Genomic DNA, 17011 nt, shown 5'->3' with positions numbered 1-17011 from the left:
CATGGCAATGCGCGCGTCGCCCGGGCCTTTTCGGCGGGCTGGAAGCGCCCGAGCTGCTACGCTGGCTGCTGGCGGGGCTGGCGGCGCCGAGAGGCCGGGGAGGTCTGCGCCTCTGCAGGATGAGACCCTGGGCGTGGCGTCCGTGCCCTCGCAGTGGAGGGGCGTCCAGGGCATTCGCGGGGAGACGGTGAGGGCGCGGCGCTGGGCGGCACGGGCGGGAGGGTCATGCAAAACCTAACTCGAGGATGCTTTCACGTTAGACTCGCCCCAGTCTCTGAGGAGAAAAAAAGCAGCAAAACAAAAACAAGGATACTCAAACTCTTAAGATCCCATGTTGTTGATGTTAATTGACATGTATGGACTTCGTGTGAGTGTGTGGGGGCATGAATGTTCCACGGGCGCCAGTGGAGGTCAGAGGATAACTTGACACAAGTTAGTTCTTCCCTTCACCGCGTGCGTCCTGGGGATCCAATTCATGTTGTCAGGTTTGGCAAACTGCCTTGACCAGCCGAGCCGTTTCTTCAGCCTAGCACCACGTCTTGAAGGATGTTTTAGGCATTTCAAACTGACATTGTTTTTTTTGAAAGGTCAGATTGCACCTTAAGAGCCAGCTGATAGATAATAAGAGTGTAAAGGCCTGCACCCTGGAGGGTGTGTCTCCTGACTGCTGAAGGAGATTTCCTGAATCATTGACTGGGAGAGTTTGCGTGGCATGAACGTGCCGCGTGTGCTTGTGCAAAGTCAGAGGACAGTTAGTGGGAGTCGCTTGTTTCTGTCTGCCATGTGGGTCCTGTGGATGAGACTCGGGTGTCTAGGCTTGGCTGCAAGCACCCCTACCTGCACTATTAGCTGTGAGAATGTTGCAGGTGACTGAAGAAAGTGGCAACTTTTTCTCTAGGTATCTGTGGTTTATGTCCAAAATTTAGAAAAAATTGTATTGGCAGAAAAGTGGAAAGCGCCGGGCGTTGGTGGCCTACGCCATTAATCCCAGCATTTGGGAGGTAGAGGCAGGCAGATCTCTGTGAGTTCAAGGCCAGCCTGGTATCCAGAGCGAGTGCCAGGATAGGCTCCAAAGCTACACAGAGAAACCCTGTCTCGAAAAAAAGAAAAAAGAAAAGAAAAGAAAAGTGGAAAGCTACACATGGATTCTGGCATTTGGAAAGTGGAAGCAGGAGAATCAGAAGTTTAAGGCCAACCTGGGCTATATGAGACCTTGTCTCCTCAAAAAACGACCAACAGTCTGGGAAGATGGCTCAGTAGTTAAACTGTTTTTCCAGAGAATCTGGGTTTGCTTCCCAGAACCCACATGGTGACTCACAGTCCTCTATCTCCAGTTGATCTGATACCCTCTTCTGGGGTCTTCAGGCACCAGGCACACATGTGGTTCACAAAAATACAAGTCAGGCAACATTCATATACATAGAAATAAGTAACAACAACAAAAGGAAATGCTTTCTGCTCTTGCAGAAGACCCCACTTTGGTTTCCAGCACCGAGGTTGAGCCACTCTTAACTGCCTGTAATGCAGCCTCAGGGCTTACCAGGCTAAAAGTAAACGGAGACTTAATATTGGTTGTGAATGCTCGACTTATGCTTGTCCCACTAGCTCTTTTTTGGTTTGTTTGTTTGATTTTTTTTTTTTTTTTTGAGACAGGGTTTCTCTATGTAACAGCTCTGGCTGTCCTAGAACTCACAGAGATCCACGGCCTCTGCCTCCCTGAGCATTGGGATCAAAGGTGTGCACCACCACAGCCTGGCCCCACTAGCTCTTTTTTTCTTTTCTTTCTTTCTTTTTTTTTTTTTTTGGTTTTTTGAGACAGGGTTTCTCTGTGCAGCTTTGTATCCTATTCTGGCACTTGCTCTGGAAACCAGGCTGGCCTCGAACTCACAGAGATCTGCCTGCCTCTGCCTCCTGAGTGGTGGGATTAAAGGTGTGCGCCACCAACACCTGGCTTCCCACTAGCTCTTATAACGTAAATTAACCTGTTTCTCTTCATCTGTTTTTGCCTTGGGACTTTTTACCTTTCTTTCATTCTGTATGTCGTACTCCATGGCTGGCTGGCTGGTGGCTGCCTGGCTGACCCTGGGTGTCTCCCACTCTTCTCCCTTGTTCTCTCTCTCTTACATTCTCTCTTCTCTCCTCCTACTTATTCTCTCTGCCCACTAGTCCCATCTATCCCTCTACTGCCTAACTATTGGTCATTCGGCTTTTTATTAGACCAATCAGGTACCTTAGGCAGGCAGAGCAACACATCTTTCTTTACATAGTTAAAGTAATATTCCGTAACACCAGGGGATCCAATACCCTCTTCTGAAGACACCAGCACACACCTGGGAGACACCCAGTTATGTACATACACACATTTTTTGAGACATGGTTTCTCTGTAGTTTTAGAGCCTGTCCAGGAACTTGCTCTTGTAGATCAGGTAGGTGTCAAACTCACAGAGATCCGCCTGCCTCTGCCTCCAGAGGGCTGGGATCAAAGGCATTCACCACCAACACCCGGCTAAATAATTTTTTTTTTCCAGACAGGGCTTCTCTGTGGCTTTGGAGGCTGTCCTGGAACTAGCTCTTGTACACCAGGCTGGTCTCGAACTCACAGAGATCCACCTGCCTCTGCCTCCTGAGTGTTGGGATTAAAGGCGTGCACCACCAACGCCTGGCTAAATAAAATCTTTTAAAAGCAGTTGCACATACACAAGAGAAACAATAATTAGAGGGCTGGAGAGGTGTTGCTAACAATAATTGGAGGGGTGTTGCTCCTTGGTCCCTGGTACAGTGTTTGCCTCGCATGCAGAGGCCCTGGCTCAGTGAAGCACCGAAGCATAATAATAAGGAGCAAAAGTAAACAAAAATGTTAGGAGGTTCTGGGGCTCAAACCCAGTGTGTCTCAGGTTGGGCAAGCACTCCATCACTAGCTCTGTCCTCAGCCTAGACAAACTAACTTGGAGTTGGAGATGGATCCATGCTTAAGAGCATCTGCTGCTCTTCAAGAAGACCCAGGTTGATTCCCAGCACCCACATCAGCTGGTTCACAGCCATCTGTAACTCCAGCTCCAGGGGATCCATCACCCTTTTCTGAACTCTGTGGGGACCTGTAAGACACATGTGCCTATTGACACACTGTGCTTTCTCTATCCTTCTCTGTCTCTGTCTCTGTCTCTCTGTCTGTCTGTCTGTCTGTCTGTCTGTCTGTCTCTCTCTCTCTCTCTCTCTCTCTCTCTGTGTGTGTGTGTGTGTGTGTGTGTGTGTGTGTGTGTGTGTGAGTGTGTGTGTGTGCACATAATTTAGAAACTTAACTTTTGGGGCCCGAGGACATGACTCAGCAGTCAAGAGCACTGGATGCTCGACCAGAGAACCCAGGTTCAGTTCCCAGCACCCACATTGCTGCTTACAACCATCTGTAACTCCAGCTTCAGGGGACTCAGTGCTCTTTCCTGGAGTGCTAGGATTAAGGAACTTTTAAAAATTATTTCAGCCTTGCCTGTAAATCACCTGTTAAGATGTTTCCAGTCAGCCAGGTGGTGGAGTATAAGCCTTTAGCAGGCAGATCTCTGAGTTCAAGCCACCCTGTTCTACAGAGCGAGTTCTAGGACAGCCAGGGCAACACGGAGAAACCCTGTCTCAAAATAAAACAAACACAGCCGGGCACTGGTGGTGCACGCCTTTAATCCCAGCACTCAGGAGGCAGAGGTCAGCGGATCTCTGAGTTGGAGATCAGCCTGGTCTACAAGAGCAAGTTCCTGGACAGCCTCCAAAAGCCACAGGGAAACCCTGTCACAGAAGAAAGGAAAACACACACACACACACACACACACACACACACACACACACACACACACACACACTAAGATGTTTCTTTCCCTCCTATGTCACTGCTGTATCTTTTAATTCTCTGACAAATTCCTCTGGAGAAGTTGAACATGGGCCTATGGTAATATGTGCATGTATTTAGCAGGGAACAAAAAAAGAAAAGATTAATGTCTCTTCTCTATTTTTTTTATTTAATTTTTTAAAAGATTTATTTATTTATTTATTGATGTAGACAACGTTCTGCCTCTGAGGGGAGGGAGAGGGAGAAGGAACTTACATGTGAAACAAGCTTGTTCCCTAACTAGAACTAATAAATTAAAAAAAAAAAAAAAGAATAAAGCAGGAAAGCTCTACACTGATGGAAAACAAAACAAAACAAACATTCTGCCTCCATGTATGTCTGCAGGCCTGAAGAGGGCACCAGATCTTATGATCTTATTATGGATGGTTGTGAGCCACCATGTGGTTTCTGGGAACTGAACTCAGGACCTCTGGAAGAGCAGCCAGTGCTCTTAACCTCTGAGCCATCTCTCCAGCCTTAAATTTAATTTGTTAAAATTATTTTTTATATTCCATCCCCAGTTCCCCCTCTCTCCTCTCCTCCTGCTCCACCAACTTCTCCCTTCTCCCTCCCATCTGCTCCATGGAGAGGGTGAGGCCTCCTCTAGAAAGTCTACTAAGTCTGGTCCATCCTCTCATTCAGGCAGGACCAAGGCACCTTTCCACCCCCCATCCCTGTGTCTAGGCTGAGCAAGGTATCTCTCCATATAGAATGGGCTCCACTAAGTCAGTTTGTGCGTTAGTGTTAGATCTTGGACCCACTGCCGTGGCCTCATATATTGTCCCAGTCCACCATTGTCACCTATGTTGAGGAGTCTAGTTCAGTCTTATGCAGGTTCCCCATTTGTCAGACCTGAATCAGTGATCTCTCACTAGCTTGGGTCAGCTAATTTTGTGGGTTTCCCCATCATGGTCTTGACTCCTTTGTTCAGATTATCACTCCTCCCTCACTTAGATTGTACTCCAGGAGCTTGGTCCATTGGTAGTTGTGTATTTCTGCATCTGCTTCCATCTGTTTCTGGAAGAGGGTTCAAGCTTCTCTGGGGTTGTGGATTGTAGGCTGGGTATCTTTTGCTTTATGTCTGGTATCCACTTATGAGTAAGTACATACTATATTTGTCTTTCTGGGTCTGGGTTACCTCACTCAGGATGTTTTTTTCTAGTTCAGTCTAAATTTAATTTGACATTATTTCATGACTATGAGTGTTTCTGTATACCACATGAAACTGTAGTACCCTTAGAGGCTAGAAGAGGGCTTCAGGGTACCTATAGGCCTGGAGTTGCAGAGGAGTGTGAGCCTTCATGTCAGTTCTGAGAATTGAACCTGGGTCCTCTGGAAGAGCAATCAGTGTTCTGAATTGTGAACTATTGTTCCTGCTCCCCCTTATTTTTTTATTTTTTGGCTTTTCGAGACAGGGTTTCTCTGTGGCTTGAGGCTGTCCTGGAACTTTCTCTGTAGACCAGGCTCATCTCGAACTCACAGAGATCTGTCTGCTTCTGCCTCCCAAGTGCCACCATCGCCCCACTATTTATTTTTTTGAGACAGGGTCTTCCATATTACCCTGGCTGGCCTGGAACTCACTTTTTAGCCCTGGCTGGCTTTGCCATTACAGAGATCCACCTGCTGGTACTAAAGGTGTGTGCCACCAGGACAGGCTTTTTTTCTCAACATAGTCTGATCTGTTCACAGCAGGAAGGGTTCTGGACAAGGGTTTGGGGTTGGGTTTGGCAGTGCAGACTCTGATTGTTCCCTAGTGGGGTGTGTTAGAGTCCTGTGGAAGGTGCCATCCCTAATGTGAAAGTACAATGCTACTCCCCTCGGGGTCTTCAGAGTGCAGGTCCCAATGCAGTAGGAGACACTGGGCTGCCCAGAGAGTTTAATATGTACACACTGCCTGCAGCCTGCTGTGATCCTGGACAGCAGGTTATGTGGTGTGACCTGGGAGTCTGTGTTTATGGACTAAAATGCTGAGCCATTGATAGTTCAGAACAACTCAGCTCTGCCTGCTGTCAAAGCACCACATTCTTATCAGAATGTGGGCGGTAGCCAGATGATGTGGTGGCTGCTGTCTGTGATTCCATGGGGGGTGGGGTCACGTATTCAGGGATAGCCTTGGCTACCTAGTGAGTTTTAGGTTAGCCTGGACTACATGAGCCTTGTCTCAAAAAATTGTGAAAAAAGAATAGTGATGAAATATACAGGTGAGCCGGGCGTTGGTGGCACACGCCTTTAATCCCAGCACTCAGATCTTTATGAGTTTAGACCAGCCTGTTCTACAGAATTTCAGGACAGCCAGGACTGCACAGAGAGACCTTGTCTCAAAAAACAAAATCAAACCAAACCAATCCCCAAAAAACAATAAAATCTTCCATGTAATAAGTGAATAGGACTCTGCCTGTGTAGCAGCTCACAGCAGACCTTGACTCTAGTTCCAAGGCAACTGTTGCCTTCTGGCTCCTAGGCATTTTCGCATACATGCAGGGAAAACACATATACACATAAAATTTGAGACAGGGTTTCTTTGTGTAACAGTCTTAGCTGGATCTTGGTATTTTTCCCAGGCTGTCCCAAACTCCTGGGTCAGCTGGCTACTCCATCATGATCTTTTATTTTTATCTGTGTTTTTATTTTTAAGATTGTTACATTGTTTGTTTGTGGGGGAATGGCACTGGTGTACATGCCACAGAGCTCATGTGGAGGTCAGAGGACTGTGTGGGAGTCAGTTCTCTTCCTGAGGAGAACTGGTCTTGGTGGTCAGGCACAGTGGTGAGCACCTTTATCTGCACAGGGTTTCTCGGTGTAGTCCTGGCTGTCTGTCCTGGAACTCTCTTTGTAGTAGGGTGGACTTCTCCTGCCCACCGAAGTGAGCTTGTGGGGTGTCTTCACCTGAAAGGCTGGGGCTTTGTTTGTGTTTCATGGCACATGGCGCCCCCTGCTGGAGCCTGGGCCCTTAAGTAAATCCATGGCCCATCCTTTTGCTATCATTGTCTTAGCACCTGGATGACAGGCATGCTCCCATGCCTGGAGCCCTCCTCCCCACTGTGACACATTGTTACTCAAGCTGGTCTTGAACTTATGACAGTCCTGCTGCCTCCATCTCCTGAGTGCTGGGAGACAGGTGTGTGACACTTGTTTGTAGACCCTCTTTAAGGCAGTGTGAAGAGACACAGACTAACCAGAAGCAGTAGCAGTGACCACAGATCTGCTCCCAGGCTGGCTAAGGAAGAGCGCTTCCGTGGGGAGTCTTTCTAGTAGCCATTTGCTACAGAAGCACTCGGCGGAGTTTGGCCTGTGGTTTGGATCACCTGTTGGAGTGCTTGTCTAGTACGCAGGAAGCTGGGCATTGAACTCTCGCACTGAGCGAGCTGGGTGTGGGCACATCCATACGTGTAACCTTGGGTTAAAAACAGGGTGCTAACAAGTTCAAGGTCAGGCTGGGCAGTGGTGGCATATGCCTTTAATCCCAGCACTTGGGAGGCAGAGGCCAGCCTGGTCTATAGAGTGAGTTCTAGGACAGACAGGACTGTTTCATAGAGAAACCCTGTCTAGAAACAAAACAAAACAGAAACCCACCCAGAAGTTCAAGGTCATCTTCAGTAACAGGGTGAGTTTGAAGTCATCCTGGGGTGCTGGGACCCCAGAAGTGGGGAGGCTGCTGGTGCACATTTGGTAGACACACCAAGTTCATGCTCAGGGGGAGCTGGATCTGACCTGTCTGCTGGCTCAGCTGCTCAGTGCCTTAGAGGTCTTGTGTGTCCTAAACCCTGGCAAAGACAGGTGGGGCCTGTTCCACTGCTGTCACAGAGTGTCTACAAGTGTTAACACAGGCCCTGGAGGGGACAGTCATGGACTGTGGTGTGTGGGGACTGTGGAGAAGCCAAGGGGCTCTTTGCTGGGCTCTTCTCACACATTGTCCAGACCAGGTGAGTAGATGTGATCAGAAAAGAGGGTGACAGGGCTGGGTGTGTGGTCTGGGCTCCATCCCAGGCCATAGAAATAAGTAAATTCACACACGTATATATACATACACACACACACACACACACACACACACACACACACACACACACACACACAGAGACACACACACGTACACACACGTATTTTTTTAAATTTAAGATAGTCTTTTCCATATAATACATTCTGATCATGGTTTCTCCTCTTAGATATCCACCCATACAAATCCATACTCTTTCTTTTTGTCTTTTTTTGTTTGTTTGTTTGAGGCAAGGTTTCTCTGTATAGTCCTGGCTGTCCTAGAATGCGCTCTGTAGACCAGGCTGGGCTTGAACTCAAAGAGATCCACCTGCCTCTGCCTCCTAGGAATAAAGGTATGTGCCACCACTGCCTGGCACAAACACAAAATTTTTTAAGAAAGTCTCGTGCTTCCTAGGCTGGTTTTATACTTGCCATGTAGCCAAGGCTGTGATCCCCCTGCCTCCACATTCCATGTTGTAGGATTGTAGATGTGAGTAATTGTCTTAGGGTTTCTATTGCTGTGAAGAGACACCATAACCACTGTAACTTTTTTTTTTTTCCAAACAGGGTTTCTTTGTTTGGTTTTGGTTTTTCGAGACAGGGTTTCTTTCTGTGACTTTGGAGGCTGTCCTGGAACTGGCTCTTGTAGACCAGGCTGGTTTTGAACTCAAAGAGATCCACCTGCCTCTGCCTCCCGAGTGCTGGGACTAAAGGCGTGAGCCACCAATGCCCGGCTTCTACTGTAACTCTTATGAAATCATTTAATTGAGGTGATGACTTGCAGTTTCAGAGATTTAGTCCATTATCACCATAGCATGGAGGCTGGGAGTATCACGGTGTCCAGGCAGGCGTGGTACTGCAGAATGCTGCCTCTGCTACAAAGGCAATAGGATGTGAACTGCCTCACAGGGTGTGGCCTGAGCATAGGTGAGCCCTCAGAGCCCTCCTCCACAGTGACCTACTTCCTCCAACAAGGCCACACCTCCTAATAGTTCCACTCCCTTTGAAGGCCATTTTCTTTTTTTCTTTTTTTTTTTATTTTTTTTTGGTTTTTCGAGACATGGTTTTTCTGTGTAGCTTTGGAGCCTATCCTGGCACTCTCTCTGGAGACCAGGCTGGCCTCGAACTCACAGAGATCCGCCTGCCTCTGCCTCCCGAGTGCTGGGATTAAAGGCGTGTGCCATCGACGCCCGGCCCATTTTTTTTTTTTTTTTGAAAGATTTATTTATTTTAGGTGTATGAATGCTTTGTCTGCATGTACGCCTGCACTGCAGCCCGGAAGAGTCACCATGTGGTTGCTGGGAATTGAACTCAGGACCTCTGGAAGAGCAGCCAGTGCTCTTAGCTTCTGAGCCATCTCTCCAGCCTTTCAAACCACCACAGTCACAGGCATTGTTTCCAGTTTAGATTGCATCTTTTGGTGTCTTTTTTTTTTTTTTTCTTTCTTAGACAGGTGATCCTGGCTGTCCTGGAACTTGCTATGCAGATCAGGTTGGCCTGGGACTCATAGAGCTCCTTCTGCCTCAGCGTTTGTCTCCCAAGTCCTGGAACTAATGATTTGCACCATCACAGCAGCCTGACTTACACATTTTCAACTAGAGGCTTTGGCTTTGTCCACTTGTATTGATATCACTGACTTCCTCGCCTTGCTCTAGGGCTAGCATTGCTTGGCTTGCCCACAGTCGGGCTGTGGGAGGCTTTGGAGGAGCTGGGGCCCTCACAGCCTGCCTGTCCTGGGCTGCTTCCCTGAACCACCAGGGCATTTACTCTGTCCAACCAAGTACCAGGACTGATCAACTAGTGATGGTTGAGCCAGTCCAGAACTCCTTTAGAGTAGGTGTTCTCAACTTTCCTAACGCTGTGACCCTGTACTAGTTCCTCATGTGGTGACCCCACCCATAAATTATTTTGTTGCTACTCCATAACTGTAATTTTGCTGCTGTTATGAATCATAATGTAAATATCTGGCATTCATCCTCAAAGGGGTCATGACCCACATGTTTAAATCCTGCTTTACAATGAGATGACTGCCCAGTCAATCATCTGTCCCCAGCCCCTGTGTTGGCTCAATCTTGTTTTGTTTTTTGTTTTTTTGAGACAGGGTTTCCCTGTGGCTTTGAATGCTTTCCTGGAACTGGCTCTTGTAGACCAGGCTGGTCTCGAACTAAAGAGATCCGCCTGCCTCTGCCTCCCGAGTGCTGGGATTAAAGGTGTGCGCCACCACCATTTTCACATGTGTTGGCTCAATCTTGACAGTAAGTAGCAGATACCCACCCAAAGCATCTTATGTAGTGTGTCCCAAGACCTCCACGTGGCTCATGCACTTGTTCTTCAAGAGGCAGAGGTTGGAAGCCACCATCGTTATTATTTTGTGGCCATGTGTGTGCATGGTTGTATGTGTATGTACATGCTGTGTGCACATATGTGGAGGCCAGAGGAACTCTCCAAGCTAGAGACCACGGGTAGGAGTTACCAGGGTTCCTTGGCTCCAAACACTATCTGAGACTTAGGCCCTTGGACTGGTTCAAAGCAGCCTCCACATGGGCTCCTGATTTTTCCCTCATATTTCATTCTGAAGGAGCTGGCAAGGTCTTCCCTACGTCTGTCAGAGCCAAACACCTTTGCATTGGAGTCTTCCATTTTTATTTGTATCCTCCTTCATGTATCTGGGACCAAGTGTTTCCTGTTATCTGGCAGATAGTAGAAGGTCAGGGCTTCATAGGTATGTGTTTACATCTACTTCCCAAACACTGAAGTGCTGGGCATGTGGAATGGTAAAGATGGGACCTTGTGCTGGAGGGACACCTGTTTGCTAGCTAGGAGTATTGGGCAAGTATGAATTTGATAATACAGACAGCTGGCTGCCTGTCCTTGTTCCTTGTGACTGGGAAAGACATTACACCCAGGTTTCAGGACCTTGTCCTGGAGGGGCTTCGTGTGCAGAGCTTGGTGGCATGGCAGTGATCTGGCCTCACTCCCAAGAGCCTCTTTTGGTAAAGACAAGATGATAAACTTGGCTGCACCTCTGCTATGATGCCTGTTCCCGTGTCCATTGATGTAGGGATGGGCCTATGCATAGGTGGCAGGGAGTCCATTAGAGACAGCAGTGGCTGCTTTTCTCACTGCTGACTTGTCATGGGGACCGGTCTGAAAGAGAGGGACCTATTCTAGTTAGGATGTTTTTGTTTTCTTTGGTTTGTTTTTGTTTTGTCAACTTGACACATTCTGCTTCCATGTATATCTGCACACCATAAGAGGGCGCCAGAGCTCATAATAGATGGCTGTGAGCCACCATGTGGTTACTGGGAATTGAACTCCGGACCTCTGGAAGAGCAGTCAGTGCTCTTAACCTCTGAGCCATCTCTCCAGCCCCCCCCCCAACTGTTTTTTAAAAACAATTTTGTGTGTGTTATGCAGATATTTGTGCAAGTTGGAGGACAACTTTGAGGAGTCTACTTTCTTTCCACCATGTGGGTTCTGGGAACTGAACCCAGGTCATTAGACTTGGCAGCAAGCACCTTTACCCATTGAGCCATTTCACTGACCCATGACCCTGGTTTTAATCTCCTTTCAGAAAAGTTGCCAGACAGCCAGCATTGCCACAGCAGAGGCATCTGTCCAGGCTCGGACACAGGTGGATGCCCAGGTACAGACAGAGGCTCCTGAGCCAGTGGCCCCAGTACCTGTTTCCCAGCCTGACACTCTCAGGCTGGCAGCCTTTCTCCGGAGGGTGGAGGCCACGGTCATCCGGGAGCTGAACAACAACTGGCAGAGCCATGCCTTCGATGGCTATGAGGTGAACTGGACGGAGCCACAGCAGACGGTGAGGCCTTGTCTGCTAGCCTGGGGTGGTGCTCCCTCCATGAGGCTCCAAGGCCTCTTTAGAGCTTTATTTACTTTGTTCCACCCCAGTGACAATAGTGCCAGCAGCAGCCAGTATACCAGATACAAGGGGTGTGGCACTGACTCATCCTGGGAGGAGGTGACCCTTCAGGGGAGTGACCATAATGAAAACGAGTGGCTGAAGAGGTGTAGGTTTTGCCCCAGGGCAGCCTGCCACTAGGCTGGTACCACCCTAAGGGATGCCATGGTCTCTTTCCTTGTGTCAGCTGTATTACTGTTATCTTCTCTTCATAGATTGGCTTGGAGAGGTTGAGTGCCTTGCCTATGGCTGCACAGCTCTGAGTTATCTGACCTGGAACCTGAACCCTGGGCTGTGTTCTAAAGACACAGCATGTCTTGGCATTTCTGCTTTCTAGGCACAGTTCCAGACTGTCCTCTGTGGACCTGGGTGTGCAGCTGAAGTGTCAGCTGTGACTGAATGATGGGGGTTGCTCTCCTTGTTTGTTTGATTTTTAAAGATTTATTTTTTATTATGTATACAGTGTTCTGTCTACATATATCCCGGCAGGTCAGAAGAGGGCACCAGATCTCATTATAGATGGTTGTGAGCCACCATGTGGTTGCTGGGAATTGAACTCAGGACCTCTGGAAGAGGTCCTTGTTTTTGTTTTTTGAGACAGGATTTCTCTGTGTAGCCCTGGTTGTCCTGGAACTCACTCTGTAGACCAGGCTGGCCTTGAACTTAGAGAGATCCACCTGCCTCTGCTGCCATTAAAGGCATGCGCCACCACCACACACACAGCCTTGTTTTGTTTCTTCCTACAGAGTCACCCAAGGGCACCACTTGGCTATAGGGTATACTTTGTAAACTTTTTAATAAGATTTCTTTTGTGTGTTTATGTGCATGTGTGCGTGCGTGCGTGCGTGCGTGCGTGTGTCTGTCTGCCTACCTGCCTGTGGGTGTGTATCAGTGAGTGTGGTGCCATGGAGGACAGAAAGGATGTCCTCTCTTGGAATCAGAGTTACAGGCTGTTATTGGCTGCCTGATGTAGGTGCTAGGGATTGAACTCAGGTCCTCTGGAAGAGCAGTACATGTGCTTAACCTCTAGCCATAGTGTGGACCCTGCTAGTCTTGAACTTGGAGCGATTCCCCTGCCTCTACCCCTGAAGATAGGCATCACCACAACCAATCAGTTTGCTTCTTAGTGTAAACTTTATACTGAAAGTGCCCAGGAGACAATGCTACCTACTAGAGCAGTGGTTCTCAACTTTCCTAATACTGTGCCCTTTAACACAGTTCCTCGTGTTGTGGTGATCCCATCCATAAAATTAGTTCCATTGCTACTTCATAACTGTAATTTTTCTAGATATGAATTGTAATGTATCTGTGTGTGCCTCCGAGTGGTCTTAGGCAACCCCCCTGAATGGGTCATTCAACCCCCAAAGGGGTTGTGACCCACAGGTTGAGAACCACTTACTACATGGATTTAGTGCTTAGGGCTAGGAATGGCCTATTTCTGCAGGTGTCCTGTCTTCACACCCTGGTCTACCCCCCAGCCCAAGGGCAGGGTCTGCATGTGACCGGCATTTCCTGGAACGCCACCGGCTCTGTGCTGGCCTGTGCCTATGGTCGGTGAGTGGCAGCTGGGGTGGGTGGGAAATAATGGAGATCCCAAGACTTGTTTGGGCCTCTGTTTCATTAGCTTCAGGGTAAAGGGTTAGGTAAAGAGCAGAGGGCGGGCTGAGAACCCATGCCTCAAGGCCCAGCTCCTTACCTGGCAGAGAGCAAGCCCTGGGCTCAAGTTGGCCACTGGCCATTACCCTAGTGTCTGTTGCTAGATGCTCTGTGGTCCCCATCCACCAATGCATATATACACACTTGGGGTCTGAGGACCCTTTTCTCTACCATAGGGCCTCACTATGTAGCTCAGGATGGCATTCGTCTCTTTATCTTCTCTTAGCCTCCCAACTGCTGGAATTACAAATGTCCTCTACTCTCAGTGGGCTATTGCCCAGCTCAAGGGCAGAGTCTGCATGTGACTAGTATTTTCTGTAATACAGGGTGTACAGACAGGGTACCTGCAGTGACATCATACCTGGCTTGGGAACTCTAGAGAACATTGTTCCTTTTGAGTGCCACAGAGGAACCCGTGCATACACCTATAGTACACAGTCTGGGTGTGAAGCAAACACAGGCTAATTTTTGTGGGGGTTAGCTAGGCAGAGATGGAGGATGTGATGGGAGCCCTGGGGGTCACTCATGCATGACCTCATGTAGGCTCGACGACGGGGACTGGAGCACACTTAAGTCCTATGTGTGTACTTGGAACCTGGACCGCCAAGGCCTGAACCCCCAGCAGCCATCAGCAGTAGTGGAGGTGCCCAGTGCTGTCATGTGTCTGGCCTTTCATCCCACACAGCCCTCGCACATTGCAGGTGAATGCCTAGCCCTCCCCAGCCTCTTTCCCCAAACTTCTGCTTCTCATCCAGCTACAGGCAGCCAGGAAGCTTTTGGCTAGCCTGTCAGCTTCTGGCTAGGGCAGGCCACTTGGGAGTCAGTGAGGTTGCATGGCCCTCTGGCTTGTCTGTAGCTTGGGATCATCTGCCTGTGTGGACCTGTGAGGGAGGGGGTAGGAGCTTGGAGGAAGGAGTCATTTAGAAGGGGCTGAGTGTAGCTGTGAAAAGCTGGCGGGAGGGGCAGGTTGCTGCGCCTGGGCCTCAGCTTTCTGTGGGCAACGATCAATCACTGAGGTGTAGCAAGGAAGGACTGAGTTTGAGTCCTGGGAACTAGGATTTCCCCCTTAGGGAATCCTCAGAAGAGGCCTTTGCTCTGGCTACATGACATGGAGGGGTCACTAGGTGTAACTGAACTGATGCCCGTGTCCGGTTTGTCCTCATAGGGGGACTGTATAGCGGTGAGGTGCTGGTGTGGGACATGAGCCGGCCCGAGGACCCACTGCTTTGGCGCACAGGTCTGACTGATGACACCCACACAGACCCTGTGTATCAGGTCAGGAGACTGATGGGGGGAGCAGGAAGTCACTCCTCCACCCTTGAAGGGGGCGTGATGGCATCAGCTGCTTCAGTAGTTGGTGGTTGGACAGCTGCTTGGGCTGTGTGCCGTCCTGAATCTCTCTCCCATTTGTTGTCCTCTAGGGCACAGGGCTTTCCCCCAGCCTCCTACACAGGTGGCCTGAGCCAGCTTTCCTGGGTGCTGGCATTGTGGACTGGAGGCAGGACTTCAGAAGCCTGTCTCTGCGGTTTCCCCAGAATTCTTTACCCCTATAAGGGACAGCTGGGGGTGAGGCTGACACAGGATGCTCCCCTCTATCCTGCCTCGTGCTTTGTCATCTCAGGTGCTGTGGTTGCCTGAACCCCGGCACAGCCACCGCTTCCAGGTGCTGAGTGCGTCCACCGATGGAAGGGTGCTTCTCTGGAGGGGCAGTGGCGCTGGGCAGCTGCGACTCTCCAAGGGTTTTGCTCTGGCTGTGCAGCAGCTGCCTCGGAGCACCAAACTGAAGAAGGTAAGGGCCCAAGGAAGCTGGGCTGTGGGAACCCATCTGTGCTGTCAGGATGTATAATCTCTGTCACTTTTCCACAGCCACCCCGTGGAGAGACTGAGGTGGGGGTGACATCCGTGGCCTTCTCCAGCTTTGACTCCAGCCTTTTTGTTCTGGGCACAGAAGGTGGCTTTCCCCTCAAGTGTTCCCTGGCAGCAGAGGCAGCTGCTCTCACTCGGATGCCCAGCTCTGTGCCCCTTAGGGCTCCAGTGCAGTTCACCTTCTCTCCCCATGGTGGCCCTGTGTACTCTGTGAGCTGTTCCCCCTTCCACAGGTAGGGGCATCAGCCTGGGCTTGCTGCTCAGGCACAGGCCTGCCCCAGCTTTTCAATACCAGCATTCTGATATGGTGGTTGGTCCTGGGGCCTGTGCCCTTTAAGGGTTCATCTCAGATATAGAGGCCAAGGGAATTTTCCACAGGCAGACAGCCCAGGAGGTGCTGGTGGCAGTGCCATGCAGGCTTCCCTTTCTGCATTGTCTAGGAATCTCTTCCTGAGTGCTGGGACCGATGGCCATGTCCACCTGTACTCCATGCTGCAGGCCCAGCCTCTGACCTCACTGCAGCTGTCTCACAAGTACCTGTTTGCTGTGCGCTGGTCCCCTGTGCGCCCCTTGGTTTTTGCTGCTGCTTCTGGGGAAGGTAGGCAAAAGAGCCACACTGCCTTTTTATAAGTGTAGGAGGCATGTGGTGAGGATGGCTTTTATTCAGGCCGCTGGCGCCCACCACAAGGCACATGGGAAAAGTGCATGCCACAGCCTCTCCCAGTTGTGGTTTCTATTTTCTGAACCTTTCTCCCTGCAGGTGACGTGCAACTGTTTGACCTCCAGAAAAGCTCACAGAAACCCACAGTTTCCATAACACAAACCCAAGATGGAAGTCCTGTCTACTGCCTGGAGTTTAACAGCCAGCAGACTCAGCTCTTAGCTGCTGGTGATGCCAAGGGCATGGTGAAGGTGTGGCAACTGAGTACAGCTTTCACAGAACAAGGGCCCAGGGAGACAGAGGACTTGGACCAACTAGAAGCGGAAGTAGCTACCTGAGGGCCACAAGGAGCAGCAGGGGTGGGGTGTCTCTCCAGGAAGGCTGTGTGCTAAGCTGGATAAAGAGGAACAAAAGCTTTTAGGGGGAGAATTGAGTCCTTTATTTGTCTGTTACATGAAAACAATCCGGGGAGGGGGAAGAGAGAACAAGGAAGATGAACCAGCTGCTTTGATTTGAAGTGGGAATGAGGGCAACTGGTTCAAACGGGTTTGGGTCCCACAGCAACATAATGATTGTGAACTAGAATGTAAGCAGTTTACTGAAGCACCATTTTCTACGAAGTCTTACCCCAAGCTAAGCAGGCCTATGGTTACACTGGAAAGTAACACTGTCTGGAATATTTTCCTTGAAAGCACAGAGGAAGTGACATGCAGCAAGGTGACAGCAGGGCAAGCAGTATGGGTCAGGCTCACCTACGAGCCAAGGATCAATTCACAAAGAGCGAGCGGGTGAACTCGATGTAGTCGAAGGCAGTGGGCAGTTCTCGGCCCTTGCCATCCACATAGGGCTTCATGTGGGAGACACAATAGTCAGCTTGTTCCCGGGTCAGGTTCTGGAGGAGAGGTGGTATGGTCAGTTCAACCATGACAAGCGCCCGTAGGTAAGGAGGTGTTGGGCTAGGACTGTCTGCCAGCAGACACAGGCTTCTGTGTGTGTGCATGCATGCGCGTGTGTGGGCGTGCGTGAGTGTGTTGTTGCACCCTTTGGCTTCAGT

The 17011-nt window shown here is 49.6% G+C and overlaps 2 protein-coding genes across 8 annotated transcripts in view; one reads left to right on the top strand and one right to left on the bottom strand.

Moving 5' to 3' along the window:
* On the top strand, positions 1-16377 carry Dync2i2 (dynein 2 intermediate chain 2). Its single transcript, XM_027423135.2, has 9 exons — positions 1-187; positions 11427-11675; positions 13219-13328; positions 13974-14131; positions 14596-14705; positions 15052-15219; positions 15297-15529; positions 15737-15894; positions 16057-16377. Exons 1-9 carry the CDS (start codon positions 2-4, stop codon positions 16293-16295), a joined length of 1611 nt encoding a protein of 536 aa, XP_027278936.1. The 5' UTR covers position 1; the 3' UTR covers positions 16296-16377.
* Positions 16373-17011, bottom strand: part of Sptan1 (spectrin alpha, non-erythrocytic 1) — a 69742-nt gene continuing 69103 nt past the window's right edge. For all 7 annotated transcript variants that reach the window (XM_035446300.1, XM_027423131.2, XM_027423132.2 and 4 more), the window contains one exon: positions 16373-16849. In XM_035446300.1, the coding sequence (XP_035302191.1) occupies positions 16724-16849 (126 nt within the window). In that variant the 3' untranslated portion in view covers positions 16373-16723. The remainder of the gene's footprint in view (positions 16850-17011) is intronic.

The sequence above is a fragment of the Cricetulus griseus genome, chromosome 6 (genome assembly GCF_003668045.3).
Source record: "Cricetulus griseus strain 17A/GY chromosome 6, alternate assembly CriGri-PICRH-1.0, whole genome shotgun sequence".
NCBI classification, from domain to species: domain Eukaryota; kingdom Metazoa; phylum Chordata; class Mammalia; order Rodentia; family Cricetidae; genus Cricetulus; species Cricetulus griseus.
Note: the sequence above shows the minus strand (reverse complement) of the source record. Positions and strands in the feature narration are given on the sequence as shown.

Coding starts and splice junctions, on each gene's coding strand:
- Dync2i2 (XM_027423135.2), top strand. CDS start 2: ATGGCAATGCGCGCGTCGCCCGGGCCTTTTCGGCGGGCTGGAAGCGCC. Junction 188..11,426: donor AGGGCATTCGCGGGGAGACG/GTGAGGGCGCGG, acceptor ATCTCCTTTCAG/AAAAGTTGCCAGACAGCCAG. Junction 13,329..13,973: donor CTGGCCTGTGCCTATGGTCG/GTGAGTGGCAGC, acceptor GACCTCATGTAG/GCTCGACGACGGGGACTGGA.